The sequence below is a fragment of the Gavia stellata genome, chromosome 5 (assembly GCF_030936135.1).
Source record: "Gavia stellata isolate bGavSte3 chromosome 5, bGavSte3.hap2, whole genome shotgun sequence".
In the NCBI taxonomy this organism is placed as follows: Eukaryota; Metazoa; Chordata; class Aves; order Gaviiformes; family Gaviidae; genus Gavia; species Gavia stellata.
The window spans coordinates 708,584-735,371 of record NC_082598.1 but is presented as its reverse complement, the minus strand read 5'-3'; the positions used below and the strand labels follow the sequence as shown (position 1 = coordinate 735,371).

The window sequence follows — 26,788 nt, the reverse complement described above, 5'->3', positions numbered from 1 at the left end:
GCTCCCCAAAGCTGACCATCTCAGCTCAGAGCTCGGGGAGGGTTAGAGGAGCGTGCTGGCTGTCCCCTGGCCCAGCGCCTTGGCCTCGCGTGGGTAGTACTCGGCCAGGATGCTCTCGGGAATGCGCTTCAGCAGCTGCTTGGGGAAGATGCGCAGCAGCTGCCAGCCGATGTCCAGGGACTCGAAGATGCTCCGGTTCTCGTAGGGACCTGGGAAGAGATGCAGGCAAGGGAGGTGGAGGAGCGGGGAGATGATGGGGGTCCGGTCCAGCCCCAAAACCCGCTCCTGGCTCCTGGGCTGGGGTCCGGCTCTGGGGCAGGGGTCCGGCTCCGGGGCAAGGGTCCGGCTCCGGGGCTGGGGTCTGGCTCCAGGGCTGGGGTCCAGCTCCGGGGCTGGGGTCAGGCTCCGGGGCAAGGGTCCGGGGCTGGGGCTGGGGTCCGGCTCTGGGGCTGGGGTCTGGCTCCGGGGCTGGGGTCCGGCTCTGGGGCTGGGGTCTGGCTCTGGGGCTGGGGTCAGGCTCTGGGGCTGGGGTCCGGCTCTGGGGCAAGGGTCCGGCTCCGGGGCTGGGGTCCGGCTCTGGGGCTGGGGTCTGGCTCCGGGGCTGGGGTCCGGCTCTGGGGCTGGGGTCCGGCTCCAGGGCTGGGGTCTGGCTCTGGGGCTGGGGTCTGGCTCCGAGGCAAGGGTCCGGCTCCGGGGCTGGGGTCCGGCTCCGGGGCTGGGGTCTGGGGTCCAGCCGCCCGCCTTACCCTGGGTGATGAACTGCTTCTCGAACTTCTGCAGGAACTCCAGGTAGAGCAGATCATCGGGCGAGAGCGCCTCTTCCCCCACCACCGCCTTCATCGCCTGCACGTCCTTCCCGATGGCGTAGCAGGCGTACTGCGGGATGGACGGGCGGCCGTCAGGACAGACGGACGCTCCGTGCAACCCACCGGGCAGGCAGAGCAGGGGCAGCAGCGCAGGTTCCCCCTGCCCGGTTTTGGGAGCGGCTCAGGGCAACGCCAGCCTTCGCCCGGCCGTTCGCTGCCCGGTTGTGTCACCCTGTGCCTCGGGGACAGCCCGAGCGGGGTCTGCATGCCCGGGCCTGTGTGACCGGGCACTTTTCAAAGCCCTCTGGTCTCTGCAGCATCCACAATTATATATAATTATGTTATATACAATAATACACGTTGCATGGAAAAAATCCTGCTTGCTGTCAGCCTGGGACTCTTGCAGCAGGAGAAGCTACGGCTCTGCCCCCGCTTTGGGGCTTTGCATCCCCTGGACTTCCCACTTCCCAGGGCAAAGCATCCCACCCCCTTATCCCAACTCCCCCTCACGTCGAGGAGGTGCCAAAAATAATGGCTCGAGTCCGTCATGGCCAAGGGCAGCAAGATCTCAGCCCCGAGCAGGGGGAGGAGGGCTCTGAAGGGACAAATGATCCCCCTCCCCACGTCCCCCCGTCCCGGCGAGCCCTTACCAGCTGGTTGGAGACATCGCCGTGGTCCTTCCTCGTCATGCCCTCCCCGATGGCCGACTTCATCAGGCGGGAGAGGGAGGGCAGCACGTTGATGGGGGGGTAGATCTGCAGGGCGAGAGGGACCCCCCCGCCGCGTTCGCCCGCTGCCAGCCCCAAGGGGACTGTCACCCCCACGCTGGGCACCCCCTGCCCTCAGCATCCCCCACCCTAGTGCTCTCGGTTGGTTTCCAGCCCAACGTGATGCAGCGGGCACGGTGGTGCCGGATCCATCCCCACGGCACGGAGCCGGGAAGGGGTATGGGAACGAACCTGCCTGTTGTGGAGCTGCCGGTCGACGTAGATCTGCCCCTCGGTGATGAAGCCTGTCAGGTCGGGGATGGGGTGGGTGATGTCTGGGGGAAATGCAGGGTGGTGTGAGCCCCAAAAGTCGGTCAAGCTGCTCGGCCGGGCCCGGGACATGGCCGTGCCCCATGCCGGGGGGGGGACCGGAGCAGCACGGCCCCGGGGAAGCTGCGCCAGGCTGCGGTTGTGAGCAAGAGCTGGTTCCCCCCATCACCAGGCAGAGAACTGCCTGTTTTAGACTTGCCCATGTGTGCACACACCCGTGAGCACACCCGCACGCACCCCCAGGCACCCCAGTTCTGAGTCCCCCCCCAACCACATCCTTTGGCTGAAGTACAGTGCCCAAACCCAGCACTCTGCTCCGGCTGGGGGGGCCCAGAGGGACAACATGGGGGGGAAAATAACCCTAAAGCACCCCAACAAGCTTCGCTACCTCGATGGATCCCACGAGCTCCCCCAAAACTTGTGAAAACAAAACAATTTGGCATTTCCCAGCCCTGTGGTTCCCCGGCGCGGGCACAGCGGTGGCACCACAAGCCCCGTGGGGACCCCCGTGTCCCCCAGGGCCACTGACCGTCGTTGGGCATGGTCAGGATGGGGATCTGCGTGATGGAACCGTTCCTGCCCTCCACGCGCCCGGCCCGCTCGTAGATGGTGGCCAGATCGGTGTACATGTAGCCGGGGAAGCCGCGGCGGCCGGGCACCTCCTCCCTGGCTGCTGAGACCTGCGGGATGGGGGGGGCTGGCGGTAGTGCTGGAGGGGGCTCAAGCACCCCAAGCACCCTTAGCACCCCCAGCACCCTGGGCACCCTGAGCACTCCGAGCACCCCAGGCATCCCAAGTACCCCGAGTATCCTGGGCACCCCAAGCACCCCCGGCACCCTGAGCACCCTGAGCACCCCAGGCATCCCCAGCACCACCAGCACCCCAGGCATCCCAAGTACCCCGAGTATCCTGGGCACCCTGAGCACCCCCAGCACCCTGGGCACCCTGAGCACCCCAGGCATCCCAAGTACCCCAAGTATCCTGGGCACCCCAAGCACCCCCGGCACCCTGAGCACCCCAGGCATCCCAAGTACCCCAAGTATCCTGGGCACCCCAAGCACCCCCGGCACCCTGAGCACCCCAGGCATCCCAAGTACCCCAAGTATCCTGGGCACCCCAAGCACCCCCAGCACCCTGGGCACCCTGAGCACCCCAGGCATCCCAAGTACCCCAAGTATCCTGGGCACCCCAAGCACCCCCAGCACCCTGAGCACCCCAAGCACCCCAGGCATCCCAAGTACCCCAAGTATCCTGGGCACCCCGAGCACCCCGAGCACCCCCAGCACCCCAGGCATCCCAAACACCCCAGGCATCCCAAACACCCCAAGCACCCTGGGAACCCCAGGCATCCTGGGCACCCCAGGTACCCCAACAGGGCAGCCCTCATCCCCCTCCACACGGGGAGGACAGAGGGGACCGGGGCAGATCCTGGGGGACACGCGCTGACCTCCCGCAGGGCCTCGGCGTAGGAGCTCATGTCCGTCAGGATCACCAGCACGTGCTTCTCGCACTGGTAGGCGAGGAACTCGGCGGTGGTCAGGGCCAGGCGGGGGGTTATGATCCGCTCGATCCTGCGAGGGGTACGGGGTGGGCACCCCCAGCCCCATCAAGGGAGGGGCCCCCCCAATCTCGCCAAGGGTGATTCCCCAGCCCTGCCAAGGGGGGTCCCCCAGCCCTGACCAGGGGGCTCCCCAAGTCTCGACAACGGGGGGTTCCCCTAGTCTCGTGCCTGGCAGAGCCCAGCCTGCACGTCCCCTGCTGCACCCCCAAAGTGCCCCTCACTGAACCACACTGGAGGTTGCTCCCCATCCCAGCACCGGGGCAGGTTTGGGGGGTGCCAGGAGGGCACACGGAGGAACCTGAGGGACTCAGCACCCTGCAGGATGGGGGGGAGGGTCCTGCTTCTGCAGCCCCCCTCTTATACCTAGGGCAGGGCTGGCCCCTGGGGAGCAGAGGGACCCACAGCCTTGGGGGTTCCCACGCACGGCAGGACCCCAATGACCCCCAGTCACACCCAGCACCAGCCCCTGTGCCTCGATCCACCCGAGCTGGATCAGGTCCTCAACGGGGGCAGAGGAGAAAGGAGAAGGAGAAGGAGAAGGAGAAGGAGAAGGAGAAGGAGAAGGAGAAGGAGGAGAAGGAGAAGGAGAAGGAGAAGGAGAAGGAGAAGGAGAAGGAGAAGGAGAAGGAGAAGGAGAAGGAGAAGGAGAAGGAGAAAGAAGGAGAAGGAGAAGGAGAAAGAAGAAGGAGAAGGAGGAGAAGGAGAAGGAGAAAGAAGGAGAAGGAGAAGGAGAAGGAGAAGGAGAAGGAGAAGGAGAAGGAGAAGGAGAAGGAAAAGGAGAAGAAGAAGGAGAAGGAGAAGGAGAAGGAGAAGGAGAAGGAGAAGGAGAAGGAGAAGGAGAAGGAGAAGGAGAAGGAGAAGGAGAAGGAGAAGGAGAAAGAAGGAGAAGGAGAAAGAAGAAGGAGAAGGAGGAGAAGGAGAAGGAGAAAGAAGAAGGAGAAGGAGAAGGAGAAGGAGAAGGAGAAGGAGAAGGAGAAGGAGAAGGAGAAGAAGGAGAAGGAGAAGGAGGAGGAGGATGAGAAGGAGAAGGTGGAGAAGGAAGGAGAAGGAGAAGGAGAAAGAAGGAGAAGGAGAAAGAAGGAGGAGAAGGAGAAGGAGAAGGAGAAGGAGAAGGAGAAGGAGAAGGAGAAGGAGAAGGAGAAGGAGAAGGAGAAGGAGAAGGAGAAGGAGAAGGAGGAGAAGAAGAAGGAGAAGGAGAAGGAAGGAGAAGGAGAAGGAGAAGGAGAAGGAGAAAGAAGGAGAAGGAGAAAGAAGGAGGAGAAGGAGAAGGAGAAGGAGAAAGAAGGAGAAGGAGAAGGAGAAGGAGAAGGAGAAGGAGAATTGGAGAAGGAGGAGAAGGAGAAAGAAGGAGAAGGAGAAGGAGAAGGAGAAGGAGAAGGAGAAGGAGAAGGAGAAGGAGAAGGAGAAGGAGAAGGAGAAGGAGAAGGAGAAGGAGGAGAAGGAGAAGGAAGGAGAAGGAGAAGGAGAAGGAGAAGGAGAAGGAGAAGGAGAAGGAGAAGGAGAAGGAGAAGGAGGAGAAGGAGGAAGGAGAAGGAGAAGGAGAAAGAAGGAGAAGGAGAAAGAAGGAGGAGAAGGAGAAGGAGAAGGAGAAGGAGAAGGAGAAGGAGAAGGAGAAGGAGAAAGAAGGAGAAGGAGAAGGAGAAGGAGAAGGAGAAGGAAGGAGAAGGAGAAGGAGAATTGGAGAAGGAGGAGAAGGAGGAGAAGAAGGAGAAGGAGAAGGAGAAGGAGAAGGAGAAGGAGAAGAAGGAGAAGGAGAAGGAGAAGGAGAAGGAAGGAGAAGGAGAAACAAGGAGGAGAAGGAAGGAGAAGGAGGAGGAGAAAGGAGGAGGAGGAGGAGAAAGAAGGAGGAGGAGGAGGAGAAGGAGGAGGAGGAGGAGGAGAAGGGTGAGGAAACCCGGGTGCCGGAGCCATGGGGCTGACTCACGTGGGGTCATTGGCCAGGTTGAGGAAGAGGCAGACGTTCTCCATGGAGCCGTTCTCTTCGAAGTCCGACTTGAAGAAGCGGGCCGTCTCCATGTTCACCTGCCCACGTGGGAGGAGAGGCCAGTCAGCAGGAGCGGAGCAGCTTCATTCATGGGGAAACTGAGGCAGGCGAGGGACGAGGCGGTGCAGGGAGGCGGCAGCAAGGCTGCCTACATGCCCTGTGCAGTTTGGGCTCCCCACCCACAGGCTTTGCCGAGGTCGGCTGGGCTGTCCCATCGATGGCAAAGTTGTCCTCGTGATAGTCCACCACGTCTTTGGACTTCTTCACCAGGCCGGCCTGTCGGCAGATCTGCGCGGCGATCTGCAGCGGGACAGGGACAGGCGGGCAGCACCGGGCCACCGCCGGCGGCAAATCCCTCCCAGGGGGGCTGTGGCCAGGATAGGGCCCCCACAGCAGCAAGGGGCAGGGGATGACGGGGATGGAGATAGGATGAACAGCAACCAGCAAAGGAGAGAGCATCCCAGGAAGGGCACCAGCACCCCCAGCTGCCCACCCAGCCCGCAGCGGGGTACCCGGCCCCACCGGTTGGGGGGAGCGGGGTCTCCCCCCCTCCAGCCAGCCGTGCCCCCTCGCCGTAGCACAAGCGCCCGTCGTGCCCGGCCCCGACTTGACCGTGGTCACCCTCCTCTGTCACTCCCGATCTGTCAGGGCGGGTTTTCCGTCCCATCGCATCACTGTCTGTGCCGGGGGGGGCCAGGGCGGCGCTGCCCATCCACCGCGCTGGTGTGCCCGTGGATCAGGCTGGTATTTCCAGCGCCCGGCACGACCGCACTCACGGGACCACGGGGTGATCTGCGGCTCCCCACCCCAGAGGCTCAGGCACCCCACATCAGCCCAGATCACCTCTCCCCCCGCCTCAGTGCAGCTCTTGGTGTGGGGGGGTTTGTTTTACCCCCTCGCTGTGCAGATGGGGAAACTGAGGCACGAGGCAATGAGAGCTTCCCTTCTGCGTGCACTAGCCCGTCACCCTGTGTGGCTGGGGGTGGAGGGGCGGTCAGGGAACACAACAGACACCCCAAAAAGTGGGTCTGGCCCACCACGGTACGCAGAGCCGAGCAGGGAGCCAGAGCACAGCGGGGAGAGGAGGAGGGATGCAGGAGACAGGCTCCAGCCCTCCTAACCCCTCCCTGTGCTGCCTCCTCCATCCTCCTCCTCCTCCTCCTCCTCCTCCTCCTGCTGCCGGGGCTGTGCCAGGGGCTCAGTGCCCCGCGGGGACCCACCTCGTTGTGGGGGAGGCCAGCAGCGGAGAAGATGGGGATCTTCTGGCCCCGGGCGATGCTGTTCATCACGTCGATGGGCGAGATCCCAGTCTGGATCATCTCCTCGGGGTAGATGCGGCCGTGGGGGTTGATGGGCTGGCCTGGAGCAGGAAAGGGAATGAGGTCCCCTCCAGACACCCCAAAATGGAGGAATTGCCCCCGTTGGTGATAAAAATGAGACATGAGCTTCCGGAGCTATGGAAGAAGCACGCTCTCGGACCAGCGCAGCCACTCCGCACCAGCCCTGGGGTGGGATGGGCTCACCAGGCACCACCCCTGCACCCGTACCCCCACCCAGGGCACCCCAATGCTGATGGATGGACCCCCCCCCGGGGAGCTGGGGTGGGGCAGCACCGCGGGGCCGCTCTGGCCATCAGGCTACGGCGTTATCCCCGGATGCCGGGCTATCCCCAAGACCCTCCGGCATCGCCCGCGGCTGCTAAAAGGAGCCGGCAAAGCCAACACTGTGCCCAGAGGTGTCACCGTTAATGTCCAGGAAGTCCTCAGCCATCACCGGGGGACCGCTGTCGATGGGTTTGGCAGAGCCGTTGAAGACCCGACCTGCAAGAAGAGAGCCGCTCGTCACCGGCCGAAGGAACCAGCCTGGCGCAGAGCCACGCGAGCAGGCAGCTGCCCGGCCCGTGGCCGTGGGGCAGGGTTTCCATCCTGCTCCCGGTCCCCTGCGCGGGTGCAGGCAGCCCAGGGACAGGCAGCAGCGCTTCTGAGACCCAAGGTCTGCACCGCTGCTGGGGTTTGCCTGCGAGCCCCCCACGGCGTGCGGGGGCACCCGGGGGCAACGGCTTCCTCAGGAGTACACCCCGGCCGTGGGGAAACCCGGGAAACGGAGAGCACCCATGGGTGGCATGGGACATCCCAGCTGCCGGGGATGTCCCACAGGGGACGGGAGTCCGCGGCTGAGGAGCAGAGGACTTTGCACCCAGGGTGGCTGTAGGCACCCACAGCCCCCCGTGCCGGGGGATGAGGCGTCCCCATGTCACTGCATGGGGCGGGCAAGGAGCGTGGCACCCGAGGGCTGGGTGACACCACAGCCCCCAAGGTAGGAAGATGCCAGCACACGGGCCAGGTCCCCAGAGAACCCCCGAGCCACCCACCATCACCTCCCCCTTGGGGTCCCCAGCTCCTGTGTAGGTGGGGTGACACCAAGACCCCCCCCATACCAGCTCCCAGAGAGCTTCTGCATCGCTGTTCACGCTCAGCCTCATCGACCGGCTCCAAGCCGCGGGATCGATAGCGGCGAAGCCAGCGTGCCAGCCCCGCCAGCCCCCCGGTACCCCCCCCCCGTGCCGCTGCTGCCCCTATGGGACTTTCTTCTGGTCCCCGACGGGGGCCGGGAAGCATCGCCGATGTCAGAGCGGATCAAGCTGACGGCGCGGCCGGGGCGCGGGAGCACGGAGCATGAAAGGTCAGTAACCTTGGCGCTCGCTGGGCACCCTCGTCTCGCCGGCGCGCAGCCGCTTAATTCAGCGCTGCGGCACAAAGAGCGGCGGAGGGGAGGGAAGGGGGCGATGCAGCCCAGTTCCTGGGGGACCCCGGCCCAGTTTGCGGGGGGAGGAAAGGGCAGGGAGGCTTGGGGGACAGCGGGGACAGCCCGGGATGGACTCTGCGCACCCCTGCCCTGCCCCTGTCCCCTCCCGGGGGACTCGTGCCCAGACCCTGCATGGGGACAGGGGGACCCCACCTGGGAAAGGAGCGGGGGGCTCCCTCCCCGCTGCCGGGGAGCCGGGGCCTGTCCGGCCATCACCGCCCGCTGCCGTACCGCGCTCGACACCTGCCCGCTCCCAGCCAGGCTGCCCTTTACCGCTGCCCTTTGCAGGCAGGGCTCCGGCCGGGTTTCACGCTGCCGGCAGAGACGGGAAGGAGATTGCAGGAGACACTCGGCCCCCGACCGGGGAGCGATAACCGTGCGTCAGCCAAGGTCCCTCCACCGGGACCCCGAGCGACTGCCGTCACCGGCTGCGACCCCCGCGAGCCCCCGGGGCTGCTTTGGGGGCTGTAGGACCCTCAGGAGCATCTAACGTGGCTGGGGGGGGTGGCAAGGGTGCCAGGACTGAGCTTTAACAGCGCCAGGGGTGGCTGCTGGGGGCCATGGGGGTCTGCCAGCACCCAGCTCTGCCCAGGCGGGTGTCCCCGTGGCACGGCCGGTCCCCCCCATGCGTCCTCACGCCCTGGCCATGGCTCAGCACGGATGGTGAAGATGCTGGGCAGCCCCCAGCTTCTTAGTTTCCTAAAGTCACGGTAACAAGAGTGCTAACGGCACGACCACGGGCTGGAGTCTGCCTGGCCTCACCCGGGAAACCATCTCCCAGTCCAGCCCAAGGTTTTTCTCCCGGGATAACTGGGCAGAGTGGGCCCAAGGGGACATTCTAGCCCTGTACGAGGGTGGCCGTCACCATCTTTCCACGCTGGATGTGACTCTCCCAGGACTGGAGACCCTGGCCAGGGATGTGCTCAGCCCCTGGGCAGCAGCAGTGCTAAACCCCAAGACCCCAACACCCCCAAACTGCCTGCACCTGGGTTACCCCATCATCTGTGCACTGAGATGTGTCAGGGCTCAACAGCGGGCTGGGCTTACCCAGCATGTCCTCAGAAACCGGGGTCGGAGGATGTCGCCGGTAAACTCGCAGGAGGTCTTCTTGGCGTCGATCCCAGATGTTCCTTCAAACACCTGCGAAGACCCCGGGGCAAGAAGCGGGTGGGTGGCAATTAGTGGGGATTAGCGGGGCGCAGAGGGCTGGGCGGGGGGGGGCTCTCTGCGGGGAGGTGATGTGATCCACACTCACCCAAAAAACCCATCAGGGAGAGGTGATAAAAGAGGTGGAGAAACCCCAGGGTTAAGAAAACTCCCTTCTGAGGGGCTTTGGTTTGGGGGGGGGGAGCAGGGGAGGGGGGACCACACTCTCCTTAATGCAATGAGCGCAGCAGAATGGCCTTGGGGAGGGCAGGGAAACCAAAGGCATTTTGATCGGTATAATACTTGACACCGTTTGTATTAATTAACCTCCAGATCGCTGCTTTAATTAGAGCCGTGCGGCCCCTGGGAGAAGGGGCCGGCTTGGGAAAAGCCGGGAGCACCCGGCTGGCGGGGATGCCGGCAGGCACGAGGGCGGGTGACGGTGGCAGCACCCGGGTGCGTGCAGGTGCGTCCAGGTCGGCCCCTGACAAAGCTGCTTCTGCAAAAGGCTCTTTTTTTTTTTTCCCCCTTTTTTTCCCCCTTTTTTTCCCCATTTTTTTCCTCCCGAGGCTGACTCCCTAATAGGATTAAAAGGGCGCTGCAGAGGTCCGGGCGGCATTAGAGGAGCGAGGTTTGGCGGCTCACCAGCCAGAACCCGGCCAGGTTGGCTGTGCAGTCACCCCGAGTCCTGGGCTGGCTGATTAGGGGGGGACCCAGGCAAGAGGGGGCTAATTGGGTAGGACAGCCCCAAACAGCCCCGGTGCTCGCAGTGAAACCCCACTGCTTGGCTGCCGTGGTTTGGGGGGCAGCTTGTCCACTCCGGGCACCCCGGGAACCCGCTGCTTGAACCCCGGTCCCGGCCCCACAGAGGGATGGTGGACGTAGGGTGATGGCGAGAGGGTCCTAAGTTTTCCTGCTGGGATGGAGCGGGGGGACGGCCCAGGGAGGTCAGCAGGGAGGATGTGGGGATGAGGGATGGGGGGTCCCAGGGATGCTGCGGCATCACCCAGCCGGGCTCTCCCCAGCGGGGGACAGGGGCGCGAGAGGAGGACGGGCACAGCAGGATGGAGCCCCAGCACGGGGGTCGTGCCCACGTCTGGCCCCTGCATCTTGCTGAAGCTGTGCAGATGTCATCATTTTGACTTTGGCACCCAGATGCTCCTGCCCTGAGCTGCTGGCGTGAGGGCTGGCACGGGTACCAGCTCCATCCCTGCCAGTGCCACACCACCAGCCCCGGCACAGCTCCCCGTGCTCCAGCCGAAGGGCCGTGGGCCAACGAGGAGCCGCACCGCAGGACACTGCCCATCCCAGGACACCCGTCCTGCAGCCTGGGAGAGCTGGGACAAGAGCCCGGCAGGACCCTGCCCGCTGCCACAGCCACCGCTGGAGGGGGACAGAGCCCCGGGACAGAGCCCCAGGCCATGCAGCGCCCGCACATCCCACATCCCACCGCATCCCCGTCACGCTGGGCTCACCTGGACGATGGCTTTGGAGCCCATCACCTCCAGGACCTGCCCGCTGCGGCTGGTGCCGTTGGGGTAGCATGAAGTTCACGATCTCGGCGTACTGGGCGAACTGTAGGGACAGGGTCAGGGTGAGATGGGGGGGGCTCCTCTCCCCCTCCCCAGACTGCTCCTTACAGCCCCTGCCCGCCAGCCCTGCCTGCACAGGCCCATCCGCCAGTGCTGCCTCAGTTTCCCCTCCTGTGGTTGGGGGGTCCGTGCTTCCTGCAGCCGCCGAACACCGCAGTGGCGGGCATTCAGCAGCTGATGCCAACAGGCAGCACCCGCCACGCCAGGCAGGCGCAGGCAGAACTGCCAGCCCAGGCAGGACGAGGCATCGGGGGGAAGGCGCTGCCTGCCCCTGCCCCATCCCAGAGGGTGCTCCAGGCTGTGGCACCGCTCTGTGCCTCAGTTTCCCCAACTTGCATGGTGGCCCCATTCCTCCAAGGGTGCTCTCAGACACAGCGGGCTCCCCAGAGCCTGATAACTAGCAAATTCAAACCCCTTTCCCTACCAAAAGCAGACAGACCCATCATCTGCATAAAGCAGTGTCTCGGAGAGCCTGCCAAAGTGCATCCACAGCCCTGGATAAACCCCCCCCGGAGCTGATGGCATCCCTCGGGGACCCCTTCGGGGACCCCCCCCATTGCCAGACGCTGCGGGACAGAGAAGCCTGGGCTGGCCACGCTGCTCGGGACCCCAGGGAGCCACGGGATCCCCAGTAATCCCCCCTGAGCTGTGAAAGGTTAAGTCAGGGATCGCGCTGTCACCACCTCGCATCGGCCAGAGGGGCGAGCGGGACCCAGCACCCGCAGGGGGCAAGGGCCACAGCCCCCCCCCAGGGACACCGACCGACCTCCCCGGCCCCCCACCCAGCTGGGACCCCTGGAGCGGATGGAGGGGGACTGCTCTGCAGCCCCTTGGCTGAGGGACACGTCCTGCTCTGGGGACAATGTCCAAGGGGGTTTGCTCCATGAGTGTGCCTGCCCAGCACGCTCTGCGCTCCCTTCCATCTCCTCCTCCTCCTCGCTCCCAGCCCCTGGAGCTGGCTCCATTGCTGTGAACTTTGGACTTTAATTCTTCTGTAAAAACCTTTGCATAAAGGACAACAAAGCGAAGGAAACACCCGCCACGGTCTGGCTCTTTAATTGAGCTTATTAATTTCCATCCTGCCGGGCTGGGCGTGAAAGGGGCCATAGAAACGTGCCACCGGCCAACAAAGCCCCTCGGAGGGGTCCTGGCCAGCTGGCCCACGCGGGGGATGCTGACAGACCCAGTGCCCACCCCAAGTGAACCCATCCCCTGCTCTGGGAGCAGGGACAGGCAGGGTGCCACCAAGGTGCCACCCGGTGCTGGGGCTGAGCTGGGATTCGTGACGTGGTCTCGCTCAGACCAGGCTCTCGGATGGAGCCGAGAAGGGGTAGGGGCATAGGGGACAGGGGATGACAGAGGACAGGAGCTGGAGCTCGGGCAGGGGCACAGGGGACAGGGGACAGGAGCCGGACCTTGGGCAGGGGCACAGGGGACAGAGAACAGGAGCCGGAGCTCAGGCATGGCACAGGGGACGGGGGACAGGAGCCAAGGCTTGGGCAGGGGGACAGGGGACAGTAACCAGAGCTCAGGCAGGGGCACAGGGGACGGGACAGAGGACAGGAGCCGGAGCTCAGGCATGGCACAGGAGACAGGGGACAGGAGCTGGACCTTGGGCATGGCACAGGGGGACAGGGGACAGGAGCTGGAGCTCAGGCAGGGGACGGGGGACAGGAGCCGGCGCTCAGGCAGGGGGCACAGGGGATGGGGGACAGTAACCAGAGCTCAGGCAGGGGCACAGGGGACAGAGAACAGGAGCCGGAGCTCGGGCATGGCATAGGGCACAGGGGACAGGAGCCAGAGCTCAGGCAGGGGGACAGGGGACAGGGGACAGGAGCTGGAGCTCAGACAGGGGACAGGGGACAGGAGCCAGAGCTCAGGCAGGGGCACAGGGGATGGGGGACAGTAACGAGAGCTCAGGCAGGGGCACAGGGGACAGGGGACAGGGGACAGGGGCCGGAGCTCAGGCATGGCACAGGGGACAGGGGACAGGAGCCGGAGCTCGGGCAGGGGCACAGGGCACAGTGGATGGGGGCCAGAAGCTTGGGCAGGGTGGGCAGGGGCACAGGGGCCGGGGGACAGCGGGTGCCTGGGTGCAGGGGACACGGGGCGGGCGCAGGGTGCCCGCAGGCGCCAGGCAGAGCCCACCCACAGCCACCCCTACGCTCACACACGTCCCCACGCCTGTGCACACGCAAGCACGTCCACTTGCAGACCCACACGTGTGTGCGGGCTGGCACACGGGCTCTGCTGCCGGCGTGTCCAGAGGAGGGAGCTCGGGACCGGCTGAAGGACCCCGGAGAGGAGGGGACAGCCCAGGGGACAGGGGACAGGGGACATGCTCCCCCATTGCAGCCTCCCCGTCTGGGAGCGGGGCTGGCAGCCAGAGCCGGGCAGGGACAGCACAGTGGTCCCCGCACAGCCCAAAGTGACACCGTCGAGGGGTCCCCTCGGCACCCGCCGGCAGACGGGGTCCTACCTTCACGTTGTCCAGCACCACCAGCGGCCCGTTGACCCCGCACACCGTCTTGTAGGCTGGGGAGGAAAGCACACGCCGTCAGCCCCTGGAGCCAGGGATGCTCCCACCCCGCTCCCGGCATCGCCACCCCCAAAACCGCGGGCGCCGGGGGGCCGCAGCCTCGGCAGGGCAGGATCTGTCCCACCCCATTCCTGCTATCCCATTCCTTATCCTAGCTAGGGGCCAAGCGGCTGGCGGCTGCTGAACTGGAGACCCAGAACCTCCATCCTGCCGGAGACGTCGCTTTTACTAAACTAGTTTCATTTCAGTTCATATAAAACGTTTAAGCAGAAAGAAACGTGCAGAACGGAAGGACGTTTAAAGCCCGCAGCGGCAGCCCGCCCCGGCCAGCAAACTGAAAGCCTTTCCGCAAGTCAATATTTTCCCTTTCCAAGCACAGTTTTTCGTTACACCAGGATTTTGCTAAAAAAAAAATAAAAATAAAAAACCCTTTTGTGGAAAAAAATGTATTAACAAGTGGCAAGAGCCACATCCTGCCCAGGCAGAGAGGAGCTCGGGCAGCGCAGATGTGGGGGGCTGTTTCCATCCAAAAACGGGCCGTCACCACCCCTCTTCTCCCACCGCGGGACCCCCCTCCTCAACGGGGAGACCCTGGTGCCTCCCTCGTCCCCACCCAGAACGCGAAGGACACCGGTTCGCACCCCCCCGCCACCGTCCCCCACCAAACGCTGCCTGCAGTGCAACTGGGGCAGGATTAGGTCCCTGTCCCCCCCCCAGCGCCTGGCATGGCTCTGCTCCATGGTGGCTTCCTGCTGCCGTGCCCGGTGACCAGCCCGGGGGACGCTTTGCCTTCCCGAGGTGCCCCCATATGCTGGCTGGGATGCCACAACCAGAGTTGCCACCACAACCAGCAGTTTTCAGAGCCAGGACGAGCAATGTCCCCGCTGTCCCCCAGCTTCCCTGGCTCACCCCCCCCCACACCCCGAGCAGCACCAGGATTGCTCCCCAGCCTTGGGCAACCCCATCCCGGTGGCACGGCTGCCCAAGCGAGGTGGCACCGCAGCCCGGTGACCAGTCGGCTGCTCCGGTAGCTCCTGCAGATCCCGGCTCCCTTTGAGCAGGGTGTCCCCATCGCACCAGGCTCTTCCCCGTCCTCCACGCCAGCCTCTGCCTCCTTCCCTCCAGCAGATCCTCCACCGTCCCAGCCCCGCTGTTCCAGACCACTCAGCCTCCGAAAACCACGGCCACGGGCAGAGACAGCAGCCCAGGCGCCGCGCGATGGGCACAGCCCTGTCATCCCCCACTGCCCTTCTGCCTTCAGCACATCAGCAGAGCTGCCCCTGCACCGCAGCGGCCCGGAGGTCACCCCTCATCCCCAGGGGAGACCCCAGGATGCACAACTCCAGCTGGATGCTGCCGAGCAGGAGGACGAGCTTTCGGGGCCACCAAGGCGAGGTCCGAGCACCCAGCCTGGTCCTGCACTGCCCAGCTGCTATGGGGTGCTGGCCTGGGACCCCGCGGTTTGGGATGAGACCTCAGGGCGCCGGGGACTCGCACGGCGCTGCATTCCGGCAAGGAAATGAGGGTGCTGGGGATGTGATTTCTCCGAAGCGACTACGAAGACCCTGGGGATAACCGCGGGGCAGGGAGGCACCTGGGATGTCAAGCACAGGGATGACAAACGGGGATGAACCTGTGCAGGAGCCCAGCGAGAGGAGGCAGGTCCCCGAGGAGAGCCAGGATTGGGAGCAGCTTCCCAGGCGAGTGCAGGTGCTGGGGAACTGATTCGGCTCGAAGCCGCTCCTTGATCATTTTACCGATGTGTCAAACACCGTAACGCCTGCCATGGCAGGGCCTGGCTTTGCTGACCCTGCCGGGCCCTTTCATCCCTCTGCCCTCTCTCCTCACACCGGGTTCTCTGATTTACTCATGATCCTAATAGGATTGGAGAGGCCGGGCCAGCTGGCGAGCCGGCGGCCTCCGTCCCACCGGCTGCGGGGATGGGTGGTCCACGCCGCGGCAGCGGGATGCGGGTCCCTGTGCCGCAGCATCCCTGCCGCCCTTCTGGTGATGCCTGCGCCGGCGCAGCCCGGCGGGTGTAGGAGCCGGCCCCGCATGCGTGCTCGGCAGCCCAGCCCGACCAGCCCCGGGAACTTCACTTCTGGGGGACGGGTCCCATTTGCCCCTCACTGGCCGCATCCCGTGTCGGGGAGCGCCCATCCCTGGCCACCCCACAGCCCAGCACGGGGTCACCCCCCACGGCACAACCGGGCCGCCAGCGTCCCCCTTCCCTCGCCTGGCCTGTGCCCCAGCGCAGACGTTGGCGGTGCCGGTAATTCCTGCCATTTTTGCAATTAGCCTTCTCCCCATTACCCAATTACACCCAGTTCCTGCTGGTCGCCCATTCAGCAGCCTGGGGGGCTGGCACGCCGGGAGCCGGCTCTCTGCCGCCAAACTCCCCGCCTTTTGTCTCCTTTATTCCCAAAGTGACCATTCTGCCTTTTATTTCCCCTTCCAACTCCTTCACAAATATCCGCCGCTGCCGCTTTGCCTGCTTCCCTTCCCCCAGGAGGTTTTGTTGGGCTCTTTTCTTCTCTCCCCGCGCCTCCGCCGCAGCCCCAGCTGTTGGGGAGCCACCCACGTGGGACAGGGCCACAGGGCTCGTCCCTCTCCCCCGAGCACGGTGGTCTCTGGCCCAACCTCGATGGCTGCCAGCCCCCTCGGGATCCTCCTGGATTCCCTCCTACCGCACCGGGATGTCTTCTCCCACCGAGGGCGTCGGACCCTCTGGCAGCATTGCTTGGTGCCCTGTGGCTGTGACATGGGATGATCAGCCAAGCTCTGTGCCCATCCATCCATCCATCCATTCATCTTCCCGTCCTTCCATGCATCCATTCATCCAGCTCTGCATCTATCCATCCATCCATCCATCTTCCCATCCTTCCATGTACCCATCCATCCAGCTCTGCATCTATCCATCCATCCATCCATCCATCTATCTTTCCATGCACCCATTCATCCAGCTCTGCATCTATCCATCCATCCATCCATTCATCCAGTCATCTTTCCATCCTTCCATGCATCCATTCATCCAGCTCTGCATCTATCCATCCATCCATCCATCTTCCCATCCTTCCATGTACCCATTCATCCAGCTCTGCATCTATCCATCCATCCATCCATCCATCTATCTTTCCATGCACCCATTCATCCAGCTCTGCATCCATCCATCCATCCATCCATCCATCCTCCCATCCTTCCATGCATCCATTCATCCAGTTCTGCATCCATCCACCTATCTTTAAATAACATATATACACACATATATTAGCCCTCCAGCCATCACTCGGGGAGGGCAGTGCTATTCCTCTCATTTCCTCATGGGGAAACTGAGGCAGGGAAGGCTCCCCAGCCCAGACTCACGGAAGAGGTCCCCGGCAGCGCCGGGTCTCAGCGCCGGCTTTCCCACACGCTCCTCGCTGACCACACCGCTCTGTGTCCAAAGGAGCTGCCCTCCGCTGTCACCGGACCCCCTTCCTCCCCCACCATGACTTTGCTTCGGGGACAGGTTGTGGGGTGGTGGCAACACCTCCCGCGTCCCCAGCACAGAGGGAGCAACGTAAGCCCAGGCTCTGGGCTGGGCCACCCAGCCCTGCAGCGTCACCTCCAACTCCAGTGACAACGATCCGGGCTTGCTCTCGGAGTCACGGCATGGCGGAGGTGGGCAGGGACCTCTGGAGATGATCTGGTCGGAGCCCTGCTCGAGCAGGGTCACCTGGAGCTGCCCCCAGGGCCCCGTCCGGGGCGTTTGAAGATCTCCAGGGATGGAGGGTCCGCAGCCGCGGCGCTCGGCCACCTTCCCAGGGAAAAAAGGCTTTTTGGGATTGGGCCTCCAGAGGACAGATGGATGGATAGATGGATGGACGGACAGCCAGACTTGGGTCATGGAGAAATGAAGGGGGGGGGGGGTGTTGCTCCAGTATTCCCTGTTCTTCACCATTTCCACGGAAAAGCCCCTCACAAAACTCTCACCGGGGCTCCGCCTCGCCAGCCATCCTGGGGGACCCCTTCGGGCTCGGCTTTCCTTCCCGCGCCGAAGCAAAGCAACGCCCCAACCGACACGGTCATGAAAATGTCCTGAAAACATTAATCTCGCGCAAGGGAATTTTCTGCAAAAATGTCTCATTTTCTACAAAGGAACCCGCAGCTCCCGGCTTCGGAAAGGGGGCAGCCCCGGGGCTTCTCCCCCCAGCCCCTGCCTGCCCCAAACCCCAAACCCTGCCCCAAAGCCAGCGCCAGAGCCGGAGCCGTCGCTTGCCACATTGCTCCAACGCCCCAGCCCGCGCCCATCTCTGCGGTGCAAAGGGCTCTATCGCGATAGAGGAGGAAATCACGACAGTAACGCCAAGTGAGAGCCCACCAAATGGGTGCGGGGATGGGGGGACCGAGGAGGAGGAGGAGAGGGACAGGGCAGAGGAGGGGGAGCCCCTGCCACCGGAAAGCACTAATTCAGATAATTAAGACGTTGAGCTGTTATGAACAAGCGGCGGGGTGGGTGGGCTGCGGCGGCCGGCCGGGCCGGGAGGCTGCCGGGGGGCACGGCCGGGGAGCCGGGGGGGGGGCACGGGAGGCAGGGGGAGAGGGGCCAAGAGAAAAGAAAAGTCTTTCAACCTGGCCTTTCCACACCCCCAGCCCCAAATTCACAGCTCCTGTCAGATGCAATCTCCGTTAGCCCTGACACTCACGCACTACTAACCACCGCGGCGGCCGGAGGGGGGGGAAAGGGCCCCCGGTGACAAAGAGGACCCGACCCGATACACCCGCCGCTAATTGCTCCCGCTCACCCGCCCTGCCCTCCCCAGCCCCCTGCCCCTGCCCGGGCATCGCTGCCGTAGGGCTCTGCTCCAAAGTGTGCCGGGGGCTCGCTCCCGACCTCCGGAAGGTGAGGCCGGTGGTCCCAGGACCTGCCGTCCGCCGCGGCGAGGGGATGGATGCAGCCCCCGGCCCCATTCTCCTCTGGCCCCAGCCATGGGGTGAAAACCTGCCGAGGGTGTTACCTTCTCGGCGGAAGCGATCGAGGCTGATTTTGGACAAATTTGTCGCCTGCCCGGTGACGGTCACCTTGGCCTCTAGGATGGGGCGTGCAGCGAGTGATGCTCATCCCCGCTCTCCGCCCGAGGGGCATTGCACACCCCCTACCCCAAATTACAGACGTGGGGTTTGCACGCAGCCGTCGGAGCCTCCGACACCCTCTGCCTTCTTCAGCCCCACGCGTGGGCTGAAGCACGGGAGGGAGCAGCCCGAAGGGGAACCCGGCCGGAGCAAGGATAGGAAACGGGACTCATGAATATCCCCAAAATCCCAAAAACCTCCCCGCTCCAGCCCAGGCGGCTCAGCAGGTCCGGAGCCGGTCCTGAGCCACCCTGCAGCACCGGGATGGGTCTCTGGTGTCCCCCAGCTCACACCTGGCAGGCGCGGGGTGGGGGTCCCACTGCGCTGCCCCACGCCCGGCACCCCACGGCGATGGGCAGCGGACACCCCGTGGGGCAGAGGGCTCTGGGCGCACTGAGCACAAGGTGCAGGGCGGCTGTGGGCTGCTCCGGACCGGGCTGGATGCATCCTGCATCCCCCCTGGGTGCCGCTTGCCGTTTCATCACCCGCAAGTCTAGTTTTTAACCAAACTGCTGGGCCAGGTTGATGCTCAAGGTGCCAGAGCCCAGCTCCCGGGACAGGGCGTGAATCCGGCCCCAACGGCGACTTTGAGCTCAAAATCCCACTCATCCCTGCCCGTCCCCGGCACCGGAGCCGTGGTGGCGACCCATCCTCCGGGCGCGGCAGGATCCACCCGGACATATAGAGCCGAGCCACCCCAAGAGCCAGCATGGCCCGGCGGCCTCATCCTGCACCGGGATGCGAGCGCGGCAGCCCGGGGCTGTCCTGGGATTTTTCCGACAGTCCCTAAGTGACCGCTTTCCCCCTCCGCAACCTGCCCATTGTGCCATGTGTCACTTTGTGCCGCGCTGTCAAACCCACCGGCCCGTCCCAGGCGGTGAAAGGCGCGGCGGGGGGTCACACTCTATGCCACTAATTAGGGCCCGGCGGCCGAGGGTTCCCATACACACCTGCACGTCATGTGAGGAAAGGCAAAGAATGGCAGGACCAGCCGAGCGTGAACCAAACAAGCCAACCCAAGGGGAAAAAAAAAATAAATAATAAAACCGCTGGCTTGCTGCTGCATTTTGTCAGACAAAACAGGGAGGTGGGGGGCGGGCGGCGAGGAGAGGGGCTGCCGGACCCCGGCCCCGGGCGGGCGATGCAGGCGGCAGCTGGGCTGAGGGGGGCGAGACGGCCCCGCGGGGAAAGGAGAAGCGATGGAGAGCGGGGCTGGGGGATCCTGCCACGCCGTGTGGGGTAGAGGATCCCACCGGATCCCACCGCGGCGAGATGGCCTGGGGGTGCTGCCGCTGGGGTGGGAGGATGGACGGCTCCCGCAACCCAGGGCCGGAGCACGGGGAGCGGACGCAACCGGCCTGCCCGGGCTCGGCCAGCGGCAGGATGCGGGCATGCAGTGGCTGCAGCCCCCAGGAACCCGCCAGCGCCTTCGCAGCCCCCCCCGAACCCATGGCGGCCGCCATCTCCTATAGTCACGCCAAGGACGTCAGCCCAGCTCTGCTTCCGAGCGGTCTGGCAGCTCCATCGCAGAGGGCAAGGGGCTCCCGACGTCTTCTCCAGGTCATCCACGACCCTCCCGTCTCCAGCACCGGGATGCCACGGCGGCAGCACCAGGGAGGGGCCGAGGTGCCGGCAGAGCCGGTTAGTCATGAGATGGGAAAGGGGCCGTGGCAGCAGCAAGCTCTCCATCCCCAGCGACCTCTCTCTGCCGAGGGACGGGCGCCCCGTGTGTGTATATACACAAAAAAATCCAATTTCACTTCGGAAACGGGCATAAGGGTCTCGCACTCCCGCCGGCTCCTCCACCTGCGGGGCCAGGCTACGTCCCCTGCACGGTGCCCCTCCGTGATGCCGCCATCCCCTCGCTCCCCGGTCCCCGCCGTGCAGCCCCGGGCTCTGCCACAGCCGACGGGGCTCCCGGGAACCCTCCGCAAGGCTCTCGGGGAGCTAAATTTGGGCTCCTCCACCGAGCTGTGACTCAGGGTCGCAGCCCCGGCGAGCAACCTCAGGTCTGAAACTGAATTGAAGTTGCCGGGCGAGGCAGGGAATATTTAGGGCAGATAAACCAAAGAGACCAGGCCTGCGGCTCGGCGCTGAGCCCCACGAGCCCCTCGCTCCTCCCTGAGCACCCCACGGCTCCCACGTGGAGGCTGGGGGGACCCGAGCTGAGGGCACAGCCCGACGCGGCCCCGCGAGGCGCAGCACCCAGCTCCTGCCCAGCAGCAGCCCCCGAGGAGAGACGTGTCGGGGTGCCCAGGGATGGGGGATCTCCCTGGTTCCTCTCCTCCTGCTTCCCGCGTTCCCAGCGGGCAATGCCAGGTCCCAAACCCCACCGGCCACAGCTCCCAAAGGCACCGTCCCCTGCCTGGGGCCAGCCCAGCGCTGGCACCGTGCCCGCGCCCAGCGCAGAGTCCCGGCAGGAGCCGAGCGTCACGGGGCTGGTCGGGACACGGCGGAGGGGAAGCTGAGACGTGTCCCACCAAAATCCCCTGCCCGGACCGCCATCACGCGGCACAGCCGTTGTGTCACTGGGCTTGCTGACGGCGATCGCCTGCTTTCTCTGTCCATCCGTCCATCCACCCGCCCTCCCATCCATCCCCGCGCAGCCCAGCCCTTGAGCCGCTCCCAGGCTGCGCTGGCTGAGTTTAAATAAAGCACGCCGTGGGGCCGTGCTGGGCTGTGGGGCAGGGCGTGGGGCACCCCACTCTGCGCCAGCAGCCGCCAAGCCCACGTGCGGCAGCAGCCCCGAGCCCACGTGCGGGAAGCGGCATTGCTCGCTGGGTTGTTTTTCGTAAAGATGGGTCAAGCCAAAGGCCGGGAGGTGATAAGTGCTTCTTCCACTCGCTTGTGCTAATGGATTTGCAGCGCTGGGAAGCAGCTGCTAATACCTCTCCGGCCTCTCAGGAGAGCCGGCCCCAGCAGAGCGGTGCCGGCAGCGCTCTGCCTGCTCCTGCCAGCCCGCCCTGCCTGCCCACGGCCCTGCTCGGCCCCCGGCTTCCCCCCGCTCCAGGTGCTGGGCTGGGGTCGGGGTGCTGGGCTGTAGCTGGGGATCGTGTAGCTGCTCCTGTGCCCGGCGCCACGCTGGGACCCCACGCTGCCGGGACCCCAGGCACCCCGCGCAGCTGGGCACCCAGCCGTGGGGCTGGGGAGAGGCTGTGGCATCGCCGTGGGGCACGCGGGGTGGTGGCACACACCAGAGACCTCCCTGGTGCAGGGGCAGTGCGGGCAATACCCACGGTGTGAAGACACGCGTCCCACCCAGACCTGCCACGCTGCGCCCACGTGGCACAGCATCCAGACAGTACCCACGGCGCGCAGACACGCATCCCACCCAGACCTGCCACGCTGCGCCCACGTGGCATGGCACCCGGGCAATACCCACGGCGCGCAGACACGCGTCCCACCCAGACCTGCCACGCTGCGCCCACGTGGCGCAGCATCCGGACAGTACCCACGGCGCGCAGACACGCGTCCCACCCAGACCTGCCACGCTGCGCCCACGTGGCGCAGCATCCGGACAGTACCCACGGCGCGCAGACACGCGTCCCACCCAGACCTGCCACGCTGCGCCCACGTGGCGTGGCACCATCCAGAAGCTCACTGCCCTCAGCCCCGCGCTGCCTCTTCCCCCGTGCTGGGGGGGGGTCTCCATATACCTCCCCCAGACCCCTCCAAACGTCACCCCCAGGTACACCCCCCAGCTCTCCCACATTGCCAGGGTCCCCCCTCCCGGCTCCCGCCCTCGCCTTCACGGCGCAGCACATTCTCCGGGCAGTCCCAAGGGCTCCCTCCCGCTCCGGGACCCACCTCTCCCACCCCTCCAGCTCCCCCCGGCACGCAGGGCTGCGGAGCATCAGCTTGTAACAGTCCTGTGCTCCTCACACACACCTCTCCCACCTCTCTCCGACGTAAGATGGTGACAGGACACCCAGGGCAGGACTTTGTCCCAGCCTGGATGTGGCTGCTGGGGGTTTGGCTTGGCAGAGCCAGGCTGGCAAAGGCGGCACTGCCCGTGCAGCTCCTGGAGCCAAGCGATGCGGGGCGGTGGGGGCAAAACACGGCTTGCTCTAAAACAAAAGTACTTGGCTGTGGCCACGGCAGGCAGGACGAAACGTGAAAATGGGTGGTTTTTCCTTGAAAAGCCAGGAAGAGCGCAGGAGCCGCGTGCCAGGACGGCCGGATCCGGCTGAGCTCCAGGGAGGGGAAAGCCCACGGAGACCCCGTGGGAGCTCGGCCACACGCTGCGCCCGGAGAGGACGACCCACCACCCCACGGGTGCCAGCTGGGGCCCACCGTGCCAGCCCTCGGCCCCCGCCCCGTCCCCTCCCGGCTGGGGCAGAGAGGCTGTGCCACAGCGGAGAGACTCTTTGGGGGCTGCTCTGGGGGCACCGCTCCCGGCCGGGACCCTCCGGGCAGGCAACGGGGCGGCTGCTCTCCCAGCAAACCGTCTCCCATGGGTGCACAAAGGAGCGGTGACGCCAGTGAGAGCCTGTGCCTGCAGGATCCGGCCAGGGAGCCCGCGGAGAGGGTAGGACTTGCCTCTAACGCGACGAGAAACAGCCTTGGCTCCCTGCGGCCCCCCCCGCCACCCCGTGCCCCTCCTGCGGCCAAGGGCTGGCTCTCGCCCAGCGCGAGGCGGGGAGAAGTCACCCATGGGTGGCTGCTCCCTGCTCCGTGTTGACAGCAAACACTGGTGGGTGGCCGGGCAGAGCCGGCTGCGCTCAGCCGCGCCGGGAGGGTGCAGCCGGGACCGTGCCAGCCCGGAGCCACCCGGCTTGGGACGAGGGAGGTGACGGCAAAGCTCCCTCCAGCCGTCCTGACCCGGGAGCGAAGTCACAAAGGTCACAGCAAACGTCCTTGATGCCTGAGCGTGCCGTGCTCAGGGACGGGGTGCTGGGGGGGCGGGTCACAGCCCACCCCCCAGATGTGGGGCTGGCGTGATGCCAGGCTCCCCACGGTCGGGGTGGGATGGGGGTGCAGCCCAGGGTGGGGGGCTGAGGGTGCCAGCGTTGAGCCGGCAGCCCGGTGCTGCCCGGAGGTCCCATGAGCTGCTGAGAGCAGGGTGCGCAGGGGCGGACAGAGCGGCCAGCACCCATGGGTGCAGCGCAGGGGAGACCCACACGGCGCAGCATGCTGCCCTGGCAGTACGGACAGACAGACACCCCCTCGACGGACGCAGCCATCCTCACAGGCTCCAGCACACCGGTGTGCTGGGAGAGGCTGCGGGAAATACCGCACTCGGCAAACACCTCCCCGGCCCCCCGGGAAGCAGCCGGGGGTCCCCGCCCGGGTGCACCCCCAGCTCCCCACCCGCCATGGCTGACCCCAGGGACACCTCGGCAGGGCCCGCGCCTGCACAGGAGCACCGCACCGTTTCGGGGCCGGGGAGAGGGTGACGCTGGGGAGGTGGACACCCGGAGAAGGCTCGGAGAAGGAACACGGGTGGGTGGTCCCCCCCTTCCATGTCACAAGGCTGTCGACCCTATTTGCCCCCCCCCGCGGTGGGTCAGTAGGGGCTCTGGCACCTGGAGGGGCACCCGGTGCACCCCAGCACGGCTGCGGGACCGGCCGCAGCCCAGCGTGCACCCCACGGCGCTTGGGGGGGCCGTGACACCTTCCCCTGTAGCTGCAGCCCCCAGGAGGGGGGGTGACGGACCCCCAGCCCCGTGACAGTCCCCGTGCCCTCCCGAGGGACCCGCACGGCCCCTGAGCTCCCTCCAAGGGTCTCGGCGGTGAAGGCAGGACCCCTGCCTGCAAGCAGGGGCACGGAGGGATGGAGGGACACCCAGAACCGGATCCCTGCCTGCCCCAGTGCCACCCCCCTGTCCCTTCCTGCCCTAGTGTCACCACCCTGTCCCTGCCTGCCCCAGTGCCACCCCCCTGTCCCTGCCGGCCCCAGTGCCACCCCCCTGTCCCTGCCCTCCCTGCCTGCCCCAGAGCCACCCACCGCTTCCCTGCCTGCCCCAGTGCCACCCACCGCTTCCCCGTACCCTCCCTGCCTGCCCCAGTGCCACCCCCCTGTCCCTGCTGGCCCCAGTGTCACCCACCCATCCCTGCCCTCCCTGCCTGCCCCAGTGACACCCCTCTGTCCCTACACTGCCTGCCTGCCCCAGTGCCACCCGCCCGTCCCTGCCAGCACTGCCTGCCCCAGTGCCACCCCCCTGTCCCTACCGGCCCCAGTGCCACCCACTGTCCCTGCCTGCCCTAGCGTCACCCACCCGTCCCTGCCACCCCTGCCTGTCCCAGTGTCACTCCCCTGTCCCTGCCGGCCCCAGTGTCACCCACACATCCCTGCCTGCCCCACTGTCACCCTGTCCTTGCCAGCCCCAGTGCCACCCGCCCGTCCCTGCCTGCCCCAGTGCCACCCAAGCCCAGGTCCCTGCCTGTTCCAGTGTCACTCCCCTGTCCCTGCCAGCCCCAGTGGCACCCCCCTGTCCCTACCGGCCCCAGTGGCACCCCCCTGTCCCTGCCTGCCTGTGTCATCCCCTTGTCCCTGCCCTCCCTGCCAGCCCCAGTGGCACCCCCCCGTCCCTGCCAGCCCTGCCTGTCCCAGTGTCACTCCCCTGTCCCTGCCAGCCCCAGTGCCACCCGCCCATCCCTGCCTGCCCCAGTGCCACCCAAACCCAGGTCCCTGCCTGTTCCAGTGTCACTCCCCTGTCCCTGCCAGCCCCACTGCCACCCCCCTGTCCCTACCGGCCCCAGTGCCACCCCCCTGTCCCTGCCTGCCTATGTCACCCCCTTGTCCCCGCCCTCCCTGCCAGCCCCAGTGGCACCCCCCCGTCCCTGCCAGCCCTGCCTGTCCCAGTGGCACCCCCCCATCCCTGCCACCCCTGCCTGTCCCAGTGGCACCCCCCCGTCCCTGCTGGCCCCAGTGCCACCCCCCTGTCCCTGCCGGCCCCAGTGCCACCCCCCTGTCCCTGCCTGCCTGTGTCACCCCCTTGTCCCTGCCCTCCCTGCCTGTCCCAGTGCCACCCCCCTGTCCCTGCCTGTCCCAGTGGCACCCCCCCATCCCTGCCACCCCTGCCTGTCCCAGTGGCACCCCCCCTGTCCCTGCCTGTCCCAGTGGCACCCCCCCGTCCCTGCCCCCCCGTACCACCGCGCCCCCCGCCCCGCAGGCAGAGGGAGCCGTGCCGCCCCCCCGCGCCCCCCGCACTCACTCAGCCGGGGGCTGCCGCTGTAGTCGCGGGTGAGGGCCAGGCCGTGCTCCCGGGCGGCGGGCAGGGCCGCCGGCACCGTCGGGGCGGCCATGGCCGGGACCGGGGCCGGGGCCGGGACCGGGGCCGGGACCGGGGCCGGGACCGGGGCCGGGGCTGGGGGCGGGCGGCAGCGCCCCGGGCTTTGTACCCCCGCCCCGGCCCCGGGCGGTCCCGGCCCGTCGGGGCCGCCCCGCCCGCAGCGCCGCAGCGGCCGCAGCCCCGTGTTGGCTGTAAACAGCGCGAGGGAGCGGCGGAGCCGCCCCCTCCCGGGCCGGGGGTATGGGCGGGGGGGGCGGAAGGGGGGGGCTAAAGGTAATGGGAGGGGTGGGGGTACGGGTGGGGATAGGGGTGGGGATAGGGATGGGATAGGGGTAGGGATGGGATAGGGGTAGGGATGGGATTGGGATAGGGATGGGATTGGGATAGGGATAGGGATAGGGATAGGGATAGGGTTAGGGATAGGGATAGGGATAGGGATGGGGATTGGGATAGGGGTAGGGATGGGATAGGGATAGGGATAGGGGTAGGGGTAGGGATAGGGATAGGGGTAGGGGTAGGGGTAGGGATAGGGATAGGGGTAGGGGTAGGGATAGGGATAGGGGTAGGGGTAGGGGTAGGGGTAGGGATAGGGGTAGGGGTAGGGGTAGGGATGGGGATTGGGATAGGGGTAGGGATGGGGATAGGGATGGGGATAGGGATGGGATAGGGATGGGGATAGGGATAGGGATAGGGATAGGATAGGGATAGGGATGGGATTGGATTGGGATAGGGATAGGGATAGGGATAGGGATGGGGATAGGGATAGGGATAGGGATAGGGTTGGGATAGGGATAGGGATAGGGATAGGGATAGGGATAGGGATAGGGATAGGGATAGAGTTGGGATAGGGACAGGGATAGGGATAGGGTTGGGATAGGGATAGGGATGGGGATAGAGTTGGGATTGGGGTAGGGTTGGGATAGGGATAGGGATAGGGATAGGGATAGGGATAGGGATGGGGATTGGGAAAA

At 65.9% G+C, this 26,788-nt stretch overlaps 1 protein-coding gene across 1 annotated transcript; it reads right to left on the bottom strand.

Annotated features, from left to right (window-relative positions):
* Positions 1–42: 42 nt before the first annotated feature.
* Positions 43–25,830, bottom strand: ATP6V1B1 (ATPase H+ transporting V1 subunit B1). The gene is given in 16 exon segments (XM_059817847.1): positions 43–209; positions 747–876; positions 1,457–1,561; positions 1,766–1,848; positions 2,373–2,523; positions 3,291–3,414; positions 5,329–5,426; positions 5,572–5,688; positions 6,609–6,748; positions 7,131–7,208; positions 9,241–9,267; positions 9,270–9,333; positions 10,815–10,877; positions 10,879–10,914; positions 13,411–13,466; positions 25,740–25,830. Coding segments are annotated over 16 exon segments (1,530 nt in total).
* Positions 25,831–26,788: the final 958 nt, after the last annotated feature.